The following is a 13472-nucleotide window of genomic DNA, read 5'->3' as shown; positions in this document are numbered from 1 at the left end:
GATGACTTGGGCCTTATTATAGTTCCACATTAGTCATTCTCCCTAATGGCAATTTTTGACTCAAATTTGATCCACCTATTTTGTACTGAATTGAATTCTTTGTTTTTGATTATTCTGTTCATAATGTAATTTTGGAAATTAAATTAAAAGATTAAATTTGAATGCCTCTTGCACCATTATTGAACCGTACCTCATTTGATATACTGTGTCTTTGAAATTACTTGGTCATTTCTTCCATAGTCCTTCCTATTATAATAGTTAAGCCGATCAAAATTAACTATATACTTTTCAAGTCCAAAGACAATCGGCAAAATAGATGAAAAAAAAAGTGGTGGGTGACTACAAAAGTTGGGAAGATGTTTTCCGCAGCTTCATTAAATATAATTTAGAAATTTGTATAGTTATGAAAGGCCATATATTACAATTTGGGAAATACACATGTATGTATAATTAATCCAAGTTTATAATTCGTCAATTCGGAGTTTAGTGTGTTTTACATTTGAAATCGATCACTTCAATATGAGACAGTTCTCGAAAGATAGATACCCTGTTTTGTATAACCGGCGCTAACTGAGTTTTTAGAACGAGACACTCAATTCGGTAACCTTTACACTTCGTCAAATGTTTTTCCCATCATTTTCCACGCTACAGAAAATGGGATCTACTCTACTTTAGAAAGAGGGACCGTTAGACTTTCGGCATCACGGGTCTCAAAGCGATAGTTGGAAAATATCCAGCCAAATGGTGAACCAAGAAATGATTAGAGGGACTAGAGACTAAGAAAGGGAAAATCACCGTTGTTTCTAGTTCCTTTCAGACCAACGGGGGGGCGCTACGGTCGAGTGCAGCGTTCCGTCAAAATACAGATGCTAATTCTCTTAGCGGAATAAGCAGTTATTATAAGTTAGTTTTGGGTCCCTCTAAGGTTTGATTGGTCCTTACCGCAGTCGGCGCCACATTTTTTTATTCGCAATTCTTTCTATAATTTTGGCTCGAAGTTTCCAAGTATCCGACCAATGACGTGAAAAGCCATTTGGCTATAGGTTGGCTAATGACGAAGTCACCAATTCACGGAACACGTTCGGAGCAAGATCATTTCATTTTCCTGTCAACTGAACGTGTATTTGAATGATTAAAATAGCGACATTTTGGAGATAAAATAAGTATCTGTTCATACGGCGTTTTTCGATTTTCACGATTCAATTTAAACCATTGTTTTTTCTTTGTATTTGAAAAGCGCTTAATTGGAGAAGGAATCTAATATATTCTACGATTTCAAGCGGAATATTTACAATTTTTACACGAGATATATATATAGTTTATATCAGGAAAAGTAAATAGATACGAATATTAATACGAATTATATTTTTGTAAAACCGGGTGGGATATCTGATAATAACATTAACTTCGTTGTTTGAAACACTTTTTTTCTCGCAAAACAATATATTTCGTAATATGACTAGTTTGTATTCGTTCCTAAATTGTTTCCAGAGTCTAAGCCCGATTTTGAATCCGCACAGAAATGTTTTAGCTTTTAGTCACGTTGAAGCCACTTTTAGGGCTAGTCATTCGTGGTGGTTCAGGAGTGTGTTGGTCACTTCCGATATCGACAGCAGTGGGTTGACTTCTTGTTTCACAGTGACTGTTGCCAGAGCCGGTAAACGACTGATGTCAATCGGTCTAACCAAGGAGAGCTGCCAAGAGACAAACAATAATACATTTCGTCAAAAAAAGATCGTTACTTATTTTTAGAGATAATCATTTAATATTAAAGCGAGTGGCAGCCATATAGTGTGGTACTTGAATGATACGATAGCTCGTCCAACCAAATTCATTGGGTTCAATTGCCTGAGATTACCAAAGCCTATATTATGGTACTAGTCTCTCGAATTGAACACGTTCACCGTCTTATGACCGAGGCTTAGCGTCATATTTTAATCAAAAATGATTATAAACGTCTTTTTGATTGAATAAAATATTAGCTACAATTTAAAGGGCGCATTACGTTTATCAACAAAGATTTCAGTATTTAATAAATCGCCGGAGTAACTACGTGCATTTAAAGGGTTTTCTGTATGGCAGTCACTTGCTTTACGCGTATTCTTATGAAAATACATGCTATTTTTCAGTATTAGTCTACATTAAATAAGAATAATTGAAAAATAAGATGCCGTCGAAGATTTGTTTTTCCCAAAAATGAATCATAGATAATTTCTAAATCCTTTTGAGCAAATGATAACAATTTTCAGTTTTCAAGTAGCGAAAGTAGTATGCTGCAAAATTTCATGGCACAATATTAAAACCAAAATTGAGTTTTCTTTTAAATATTGAGTGGCTGTGTATATTAATGTTGGTTTACTTTTAGCAGAACAATCTAAGAACATATTGCCACTCGTAAAATCCAGGGTTGCTGATTTAAATCGAACTTTATGATTTAAATTATTTTTTTAAAGTGAAGATGAAATCACCGGGAAAACATTGGTACCCTGAATTAGAGATTTTAAATAATTATTAAAATTAACATGAGTTCATTGACCAGATTTTTCCAATGAAAGATGAATAGCTCTCTTTATAACTCTAAGAGTTATTTAACGTTCTTCTACTGCTATTTTATTTTTATTGAATTGACATTTGCATAAGTTCATTGAACACTATTTTAACATTTAAATTTAAATCCAACAACCCTAGAGCAATGACCGAGAAAGTTCATAAGACATCTTTTTTCGAGCGAAAATATTTTGATAATATTGAACTAAAAATAATTTATTTTTAAATAACCCCAAAAGTGCTTACTTCTGACATAAACTTATCATTTTTCGGGTTAAGTTGACTAAATAACATCGTGCTGGCATAAAATAACAGTAATATTCCATATTTCTGTGCTGGAGCAAGTACATTAACCAACCAGCACCCATGTTTACGTATTTAACCATTCGAATTAAAAGTATATATATATTAAGGGTAGAGCCTATTAAAATTTTGGGAAAAATAGACTTACGTAGATGAGGTCTCCAGGTGGTTATCTGCTCTATGGGATGCCAACCCTAAAAACAGGTATCACTTATGACAAATTACCAAAACAAAAAAAAAGAAGAAAACTGCACTGACATCGGGGCTAACGGCTGTAACCTCGCCCCAGCACAAAAGGTTTACACAATCAGGTAAAAACGTCGAAACGTTATTCTTGAAAGATCGTAACATTAGATTGAGTTAGATATTTTCAAGTGACGTGTTTATTGACGAAATATAAAATCTAATTCAACTTAAGGTATTAATTTTTCACTGATTAAATATACCAATTCCCCTCTATTACTGATTTGACTGCCTCGCCAAATAATTACTTAATTTCTATGAAACTTTTGGTTTCTTATTTGGAATTAGTTGACCAAAGTTCAGGGCTCATTTCTTACAGTAACTTAGATTTGAAAAGAATTCTAAACCTGTGTTTTTACCGAGGACGCGGTGGTTTCTGACATGATCAATAAAGTGTAATAGAATTTGCTCTATTCTACGCCACTGTTTACAGAGAAGGCGACTGGAAGTAGCCTATATCAAAAAGGTGAGCCTCTAAATCATAAGTAACGGAGGAATTTTAGATAAAAGGAAAGTTGAATTTGCTTAAATTGAAATTTTTGAAAATTTCGTTTCAATCTCGTCCGATAATTTTGAATAAAACCGTGGTCTGGTGTTACGATCTTTCGCAGTCTGGATAAATGGCGGGTGGAAGTGCGCAAGTAATGAAATCGAAACCGAGCCCATTTATGAGAAGAGAACTTTCGATATCAAGTTGTCTACATTTTCTCTAAAAAGGTGGCGTAATAATGCCCTTTAAGACACGAAACCTAGAACAACCTACTGACTTAACCAAAATCATTCTCAATTGTCCGCTTTACAGTTCTCGCGATCGATTTAAGATGTCGCTAGTGTTCTCGACTTTGCTTTGACGTAATATCGATCGATGCTAGCTTACATCAAAAATGGACCCTCCAAACAGCGCATCTGGGCTTAAAATTTACCGAGCTAGCTTTTAATATCGATATTAATTGTAAAAATTTTTTTATTACATTATATTTAACTTATGATTTATTTGTCGTAAGCCATATTTTCTGATATTCAGTGGCGAATCAATAATTTTGGGAGCACACCGCCCCCCTTAAATACTATTATGACGTTTTTGGGAATTACACCCTCGAAGGAACGTAATTCCAGCGAAAAATACGCATAATTTACTTAAGGTACTATAAATGATTTTGGTTAATTTATGGATCGCTAAACTTGATCTAGCGTTTACGATTTCTTTGGCGAATAAGGGAGGGAGCGAACTAAATTGGAAAGGTCTCTTCCGAGAAATGGGTCATTGGCGAAAGATTTACCTCGTTGATAGGCTCTGACGTATAGGTCGTGTTGTAGGAAACCGTCGGTGCGACTTTTCCACTGGCCGGACTAGTGCTACTTTGGGGAGAGTGCGACTTCGGCGTCATGACACTGTGAGGCCATTTGCAGTTGGCGGCGAGCGCTCCGTTATTTGAAAGTTCCGCGGGGCACTTATCGCTATTCGGGGCGGCAATGGGCTCGTGCCTCGAAGACGAGGGTGGGGACGACGTAGACGGCGGAGAGGAGCCGTACTTGGCGGCTAAGGCGTTGTTCAATTGGTTGTTAGATGATCCTGAAATGGAGTTGGCGCTATTGGACCTGGACAGGGAGTTCCCCCACATTAGTACGCTCTGCCTCGTGTCGTTGGAGAACGTCGAGCCGATGGACGTATTCGGCGGCATGGTATCACTTACGTTGGAACAGGCGGACGTCACCCTCATTAACACGCTCGACTTATCGTCCTTCGAGGAGGAAATGCCGCCGCCATTGACGGATGGCGATTGGCCGTGGTTGGCAGCCACCACGCTGGTAACGGGGACGTGGTTATCGCGGTGGGTTAGCGAGATATGGCCGCTGGTTTTGGATTTAACGGCGCATTCGGAGGTGGAACAGGGGATGGCGTGACTTTGCGGCGTCGAGGCCGTCGGGAAATGAGAAAAATTTAAGTTCCTACAACTCAGAGGCTCACCTATTTTGGCTTCGCGTTCTAAGGTCGGTAACAGTGGCTGTATTCCCGCGCTGGTAGCGCTCATGAGGCAGCTACGCAGCGACGCGCCAGGGTCGTAAGCCTCGCAGCAGGACGGTTTCACACTCATACTAACTTGTGGTAGCAGTCTCGAAGCGTCGCCGTTGAATTTGCTCGTGTCGAGTTGGCAGGAGTAAAGTTTGTCTTCTTTCGCGTGCAGCTGGTGCGACGCGCCGTCCGGGTAGGCCGTGAAACACGTTCTCGCCGCGGCACTGGTGATGTCGAGGAACCCGTTGCCGGAGTACTGCGGTGCCGCGTGGTGCCCGTAGTCCGGGTAGTAGGCCCCCGTCGCCAGGTGGCGGTAGTGCAGAAAGTCCGGAGATAAAAACCTAGTGTTGTCAATGGCGGTGAAGATGTTTTGAGGCACGGCAGCCGCCGCCGCCGCCGCGTACGGCGCCAGCCCGTTCATGTTGTCCGTCGTGTACGTGTAGACGTTGTTGTACGGCGCCGCCGTCGGTTCTTCCAGATAACCTTCACTACCGGATGTCTTAGGCCGCTTAGTTCGACACGTTAATATGTCCCTAATTTGCGTTTTGTATCGCCGGTTCCGTTGACATCTCATGATGAAGTCGCTATCCGAAAGCAGCCCACTGCGGTCCGACACTGCTCCCAGCCCTCCGTCCAAGTACGTCACTTTGAAATCCATCGTCCTCTTCCCCAGCAAGTCCCTGCCCTCCTCTTCCCTGCGTGAAATAAGACACATCAACGTTCACGTTCATTTTATACTATCCGTACAATCATCAGTCTATAATATTGTTCCATCATGGAACCAATTAATTCCATAAGTTTGTCACTTTGGGGAGTATTTTACTGAGAGATGGTAACGTAGTTACGTCTTCACGAGAAGAAAATCTCCCCCGTCAGCGAGGCGCTGTCAATGGTTACGTGTGACGCGTTAAGCTAGTAGTCCACCAGAGGTTACGTAACCGTATCGTAAGCGTTACGTCACTTCCACGTCGCATGACGATTTATCTGCGTTTTATTTACGATTGAAAAAGCGTACGTCCATTATCTCTGATGCTAATACTTAGACGCTGATTTTCAACAAAAGAAATGGACGCCCTCTTTCGGTTATTTCTAATTCTACATACGGCTACGTAACCTCAGGTGGACCACTAGCTTGGGTCTAGGCGCCCACTGGCTCTCCCTTACGAAGAAAAGGCTTGTTAAAGGTAAGACGGAGACGTTACGATGAGCAGTGAGCGCCTGGCTTTAGCAGGCGGACGCAAAACTGCGACGAAGCCCGTAATGCAGTCTGTCTTGTGAATAGCTCTCAGTAAACTTTTGCGTGTGAAGCATTGGAAGTGTCACACTTATGTAACAATATTATACACTTATGGTACAATAAAAACTACGCTTATAGACTTTGTTTCGCGCCAAAATGTGGACGCCACCATACGAATAAATACCGACAACATGGCCACCTGAATTAATGCCATTAAAAGTCGCTCGATGACTTAGGCTTAGCTAATTATTCTGTTACACTGCTATTACGGTAGGCAGTATAAATGGTACAATAAGAAAAGTAGCATTTCATTTGGTATTTTCCAACGCATCACTCATAAGGTTAATATTTGATATTATAAGATGATCTACGTTAATAGAATATTTTTCAAAAGGGAGAAACCGCTCTCGCAGAAGTCTGAAGGAATAATTTATGAACGAAGGAGGAATGTTCTAAAAATATCATATATAATCAGTGCTAGGTAAGCGAGAATGGTGGATATAAAGGATTAAAGGGTTTTTATTGCCGTAATAACCATTAAACTCTGTTGCAACAGAACGGCTCTTGGTGGAGCTAAGCACCGTGCGTTGAAGGAGTGGTTAGTGCTTTCGCCTCGCAGCAAGAGGAGCCGCGTTCGATCCTAGCTTGTGGCACTGGTTGAAAATTCGGAACCTTTTCTTCCGTGTTGAGTTTGTAAGTTATCCCCCAACTGGTTAAAGGAGTTTCCCCTTTCCATAAAACTTGTAGAGGTTAACGGTAATAGTTAACTTTGGCATGCAGGGCTTGCCACCAGTCTCTTACGCATTGTAACCCAGCCACCTGTTTAAATGCTTTATAAGTCGCTAGATGACTTGGGCCTAAGGTGGTGTTTTAGGTATTAGCCTAGCTGATTATTATTATTAAAATGGAACAGTTAATATTCAAAATTGGCAGAATAGGGCAATGATTTGGCGCGAAACAAAGTCTATAAAATATTTCTGCGACGAACACTCTATGCTTTAGCTTCATGATGTCAACAAAGAAATATATTGAAATTCAAAACAAACTTGCGCTATTAAAAATGGTTCTAAAAAGCCATTTTGTTAAAGAATAAAATATAAATGAGATATTGCTGACGCTACTTGGAAAAATCAACACTATGACAACCTTGGACTAATTAACAGAGAGGGACATTTCGCTTCCACTGAATTTGCCCAGCAAGCGCGACACGGTTATTCTTATTCCTCTATCGGGGGAAATAGGCGTAACAGCCACTGCGCAAGTGCAAAGGAATCACAAGCAGCGGCCATGCTTGAAATTTCGAATCTTGAACGTAAGCTACGCCATCTCATAGCTATTAAAGATATTACTATTTATTTTCAATCAGACCTCTTAAATATTGACAACAGAGTACGCTACCTAACCGGATCGCTCCGTGTGATACTTAACGCACTTTTTCGCCAGTAGAGTGTGGCTTACGTTTTAGGGAAGCCTAAAAGTCCCTGTGTTAATTAGTCCAAGCTATAACGAAATAGTGTAAAAGGAGAATCTTTTCGTGGCAAAACTAAAAGTAATAAATGTAAGCATAAGTAACATACTTCTTAAAGTATCACACTTCCTATTGTTTTAATGCTAATTTTCTAACCGAACGTTAGTTCGACACTGACATTCTCGCCCAGCTATAACTTGAATCTGCAACTTAACCAAGTCGTAAATTATCGTCCTTGGTAGTAGTTTATTTTGACTTGTACATATTTAGACACTAGGGGGCTCGGTGCAGAGAACTAAACCTTGATTCCGAATTTTAGTTCGGTGATAATTTTTCCTAATTGGCATACTTATTATAATTACGTTACTTATGATGTAAGGGTAATCTTTTCACGAGTGAGTAACCGAACACATTGTCTTGGAAAACATCTAACTTACATTAACGGCCTATGCGTACACAGGATGAAATCTGGTTTGCTGTTCTTGTACACTAGCCTGGCACTCGTTTGTAGCCACTGCCACTTGTTGTCTTTAGTGACTAGTCGGTAGGCAATCAGCCCCGAAGCCCCCGTCTTCAGCACTAGGGTTTAAGGATATGTTCGTTATTCGCCAAAGGCGCACACGAAACAATTTAATTTGAAAATAAGCGCTCGTAATATAACGGCATACATACGCTCTTGGTGGGCGCTCGCCACGTAGGCTAGATCGTCGAAATGCACAAGTTCGTATCCGCCTCGATTCGTCATCTCGGAGTCCGTGTACCCTAATAAAAGTTTACCCCTGCAACGAAAAAAAAAATGTTCATAAAATTCTACCTATCTTGTACATTACATGATATTTAACTACAAAGTCTTACCCCTTAAATTGAAAGTAATTATAGAATCCTATCCCTTAAATTGAAAGTAATTATAGAATCCTATCCCTTAAAGGGAACGTAATTATAGAATCCTATCCCTTAAAGGGAAAGTAATTATAGAATCCTATCCCTTAAATGGAAAGTAATTATAGAATCCTACCACGGAAATATGGAAACTAATTATAGAATCCTACCACTGAAATATGGAAACTATTTATAAAATCCTTCTCGTGAAAGGGAAACTAATTATAAAATCCTACTCGTGAAATGGAAACTAATTATTAAATCCTACTCGTGAAATGGAAACTAATTATAAAATCCTACTCGTGAAATGGAAACTAATTATAAAATCCTACTCGTGAAATGGAAACTAATTATTAAATCCTACTCGTTAATGGAAACTAATTATTAAATCCTACTCGTTAAATGGAAACTAATTATTAAATCCTACTCGTGAAATGGAAACTAATTATAAAATCCTACTCGTTAAATGGAAACTAATTATTAAATCCTAATCATGAAATGGAAACTAATTATTAAATCCTACTCGTGAAATGGAAACTAATTATAAAATCCTACTCGTGAAATGGAAAATAATTATTAAATCCTACTCGTGAAATGGAAACTAATTATTAAATCCTAATCGTGAAATGGAAACTAATTATTAAATCCTACTCGTTAAATGGAAACTAATTATTAAATCCTACTCGTTAAATGGAAACTAATTATTAAATCCTACTCGTGAAATGGAAAATAATTATTAAATCCTACTCGTTAAATGGAAACTAATTATTACATCCTACTCGTTAAATGGAAACTAATTATAAAATCCTACTCGTTAAATGGAAACTTATTATAAAATCCTACCGTTCTTATTTAATTCTAATGATAATTTCCGGTATTGTTTTATGATAATGGACTAAATATTTTCGTGTAAACTATTTCGAATAAAACTTTAAATCACTCAAAACTTATAAAGAATTATTACAAATATTTAATTAAATTAAATTATCTCTGAAAAAAGGACGTTATAACGATCTTTCGACACATACAAACAATATTCGCTATTAGTAGTTTTGGACATTGCCGCTATTTTGGGTGCAATTTTTTTTATCTATAGTAAAAAAGCATGGGTGACGTCACATTAGCCTTACTCTGAAGGTCCTAAAAATTTGCTAATATGTGGAAAACGTTTATTTTTTTAAATTTTGCCTTAATAAGCATTTTATTAGGCTCAAACATTATTGCTGGGAGCTTCATCTCCAAAAATGTAAATCAGATATGAATTTTCATGAATAATCTAATGCTTAGAAAAATATAAAACGTAGTTCGTAGAATTTATTGTTTAGAAAAATGTGAAACGTAGTCCATAGAATTTGATGATTAGAAAAATATGATACCTCTAGTTCAAACAATATTGTGTTTAAAAATATGAAACATCTAGTTTATAGATTTTAATGTTTAGAAAAATATGAAACATCTAGTTTATAGATTTTAATGATTAGAAAAATATGAAACGTAGTCCATAGAATCTAATGTTTAGAAAAATATGAAACGTAGTCCATAGAATCTAATGTTTAGACAAATATGAAACGTAGTCCATAGAATCTAATGTTTAGACAAATATGAAACGTAGTCCATAGAATCTAATGTTTAGACAAATATGAAACGTAGTCCATAGAATCTAATGTTTAGACAAATATGAAACGTAGTCCATAGTATCTAATGTTTAGAAAAATATGAAACGACGTAGTCCATAAAATTTGATGATTAGAAAAATATGATACCTCTAGTTCAAACAATATTGTGTTTAAAAATATGTAACATCTAGTTTATAGATTTTAATGTTTAGAAAAATATGAAACCTCTAGTTTATAGATTTTAATGATTAGAAAAATATGAAACATCTAGTTTATAGATTTTAATGATTAGAAAAATATGAAACATCTAGTTTATAGATTTTAATGATTAGAAAAATATGAAACATCTAGTTTATAGATTTTAATGATTAGAAAAATATGAAACAGTCCATAGAATCTAATTTTGAGAAAAATATGAAACGTAGTCCATAGAATCTAATGTTTAGAAAAATATGAAACATAGTCCATAGAATCTAATGTTTAGACAAATATGAAACGTAGTCCATAGAATCTAATGTTTAGAAAAATATAAAACGTAGTCCATAGAATTTGATGATAAGAAAAATATGATACCTCTAGTTCAAATAATATTGAGTTTAGAAATATGAAACATCTAGTTTATAGATTTTAATGTTTAGAAAAATATGAAACATCTATAGTTTATAGATTTTAATGATTAGAAAAATATGAAACATAGTCCATAGAATCTAATGTTTAGAAAAATATGATACCTCTAGTTCAAAGAATATAGTGTTTAAAAATATGAAACTTATAGTCCATAGAATCTAATGGTTGAGAAAATGAAGTTATACCTCTGGTCCATAGAAACTAATGTGAGATCGAGTTTATGTTTGCTCTTGAACATGGAATCCTTCTGGGGCATTTCGAGAAGGGACGGTGGCCCGAAAGGAGTGCACACGGCGAAAAGCGCCATCGGTGGTTCTTCCGTCTTGTGGTTTTGACCCTGTAACACCTTTACTCGCCCTCGAATGTCCAACCTCTGAAATTATACATTTACAACTGTTATTACGTAACGACTTTAAAGAAAGAATATTCTGCTGAACAATATTGTCATTTTCAAATCTGTCAAAAATGAGTGTTCAAATGATAACTTATTAGTGCCTTATTATATTAATCAAATATAAGTGTATCCAGAAGAATGTTGAATTTACACTATAAAATATTCTTTTGCGGCATAATTTTAGTCTGTTACTGGGAAATATAAATTATCCAAACAGTACAAACTACACGGACGACTCTAAATAGGCCTTTCTATAAAATAAGCTACGCTTGCTGAACTGGTTTTTATGTAGCTCATTCATCACGAAATACATAAAAGTTCAGTTCAGTTTAGGCTTAAAACAGGGTGCCTCGTCGAATTTACGCAGAAGCAACATCAAAACAAGAAGACCAACGTTACTTTATAGGAAGGCCTATTGGGCCTATAAAGATTTATTTTTCTATAACAAATATGAATTTTTTCCTAGAATTTTTTTATAAATATTTAGCAGTCTTTTCAAAAGGTATCTGAAGTGACTTATGTTTCAGGGCCTCACGTTTTAAAATTTTGAGAACATAACTAACTGTAAGGACAGTAAAAGTGATTTAAGATTTCTGCATTTGAACAATTTCTCGAAAGGTTGGACATTTGAAACTTTTTCGTACGGGATTTTCAATCTCAAAGTTATTTCAGAAATAAGAAACTGATATTGAGACTTCAGAACATGATTTCCGTGTTGATTTCTAGTTTTTTCACGCTGATTTTGGAAAGGATTTCAGGATTTTCAAGTTGATTTTAAGAATTCTAAAATATTTTTTTCTCTAGAGTGTACGGGATTTGTACGCATGTCGGACAACTCGTGTTCAAACGATTATTTAAACGTTTTACGTTGGCTTGCTCTGACTGCTCAAAAGCAGATCACGGGAGAAAACTGTTTTTCAGGGCGTTGAGAATTAGGAATTGCTCGCTCGAAGGTAATGGTAGAGAACAAATGGAAGTGGTCATGGGAAAATAGTTGCAATTGCCTAATTTTTGGTACATTTAGATTGTTTGTTATCATTCTGACAGTTCAAAGGAAGAATATCTGGAAGTTATTAAATTTGAAATCGATCGATTTATAGAAAATAAGAGATATCTTGATTAGTCATTAAAGTCTGTATTTATTTCAGTATTTGTTCTAAAAGGACCTCGAAATTCCGCTTGGGAAGTTGCTCTAGCATGATCTCTAACGGTACGATTCTGTCACTCGTAAGCTTTTCTGCATCTGAGTTGGTAGATATGTAATGTTACAAAATACTAATGTTAAATCAAGAAGACAATTGATAAATTTATGCTTATTAGTAGCCACTACAATATGCGACATATTTCAGCCAATTTTCAATAAAAATCCACATAAAAAAAGCAGAAATCTTAAAGGGCAAAAAAATGGTCAGAAAGTTCGATTAACGCATTTTGAATTTTTCAAAGTGATTTCTCAAATTGGAAACTGATTAGGTGATTTTAGAGTACCAGGGTTGCAACCCGGGTTTTTTCACAATCAAATTCCCTAACTTTTCCAGGTTTTCCCTAAGCATCTCCGGAGATTTTTCCTGACTTATTTTGTGCCAAAATTTGGTATTTTTAACCTATATTTTAGTAAAGGTTTCCTATTTGCCACCTAAATTAAATTATCTGATATTTTCCCTGATTTTTAGACTAATTTTTAAAATTTCCTGACTTTTCTCTGACTTTTAGACTAATTTTTAAATTTCCTGACTTTTCTCTGACTTTCAGATTCATATTGAAATTCCCTGACTTTTCGACCCTATTAAAAAAATGCTCTTCACTTACTAGGAAACCGGACGTGTTGTCGAGAAGACATCGAAACCTCACTGTGAAATTTCTTTCCAGAATATGCAAATTTTCTGAAAATTGAATAATGTAAATAAATTAATGTTTGACTAAATAATGTACATTTATTAATTATTAAACCAAAGCGGTTAGATCAAAATATAAATAAACCATACTGTATTTTTATAAATATTTATCATACAATTTCGCCAATAGATGAAGTACCCAGTTTGATGTCGATAACATGAAAGATATTTCTTTAAATTGAGCCAATTAACATTAACTACGTCAATCATTTCGTGAGATTATAATGATGTACTTTAGTTTTTAATATC

The 13472-nt window shown here is 36.1% G+C and overlaps 1 protein-coding gene across 2 annotated transcripts; it reads right to left on the bottom strand.

Moving 5' to 3' along the window:
- Window positions 1-1384: 1384 nt before the first annotated feature.
- Window positions 1385-11222, bottom strand: ss (aryl hydrocarbon receptor spineless). Of its 2 annotated transcripts, XM_090160570.1 has the most exons (6): window positions 11120-11222; window positions 8485-8591; window positions 8250-8391; window positions 4374-5802; window positions 2999-3044; window positions 1385-1694 (listed from the first exon to the last, which is right to left on the bottom strand). In XM_090160570.1, the coding sequence occupies exons 1-6, from the start codon at window positions 11188-11190 to the stop codon at window positions 1681-1683; spliced, it is 1809 nt and encodes a 602-aa protein (XP_090016696.1). In that variant the 5' UTR covers window positions 11191-11222; the 3' UTR covers window positions 1385-1680. The 2 variants fall into 2 exon arrangements, with proteins under 2 accessions (XP_090016696.1, XP_090016695.1); XM_090160569.1 differs by lacking the exon at window positions 2999-3044.
- Between the last annotated feature and the right edge of the window lie 2250 nt (window positions 11223-13472).

The sequence above is a fragment of the Leiobunum rupestre genome, chromosome 10, assembly GCF_980474605.1.
Source record: "Leiobunum rupestre chromosome 10, qqLeiRupe1.1.hap1, whole genome shotgun sequence".
Taxonomy (NCBI): Eukaryota; Metazoa; Arthropoda; class Arachnida; order Opiliones; family Sclerosomatidae; genus Leiobunum; species Leiobunum rupestre.
This window is presented reverse-complemented; position numbering and strand designations above follow the sequence as displayed.

Excerpts from the sequence above, each read along its gene's own strand:
- ss (XM_090160569.1), bottom strand. The coding sequence starts at position 11,190 with ATGCCCCAGAAGGATTCCATGTTCAAGAGCAAACATAAACTCGATCTC. Across the intron at positions 8,592-11,119 it reads TTAGTTTCTATGGACCAGAG|GGGTAAACTTTTATTAGGGT; the intron begins GTATAACTTCAT and ends TTTTCGTTGCAG. Across the intron at positions 1,695-4,373 it reads CGTCAGAGCCTATCAACGAG|CTCTCCTTGGTTAGACCGAT; the intron begins GTAAATCTTTCG and ends GTCTCTTGGCAG.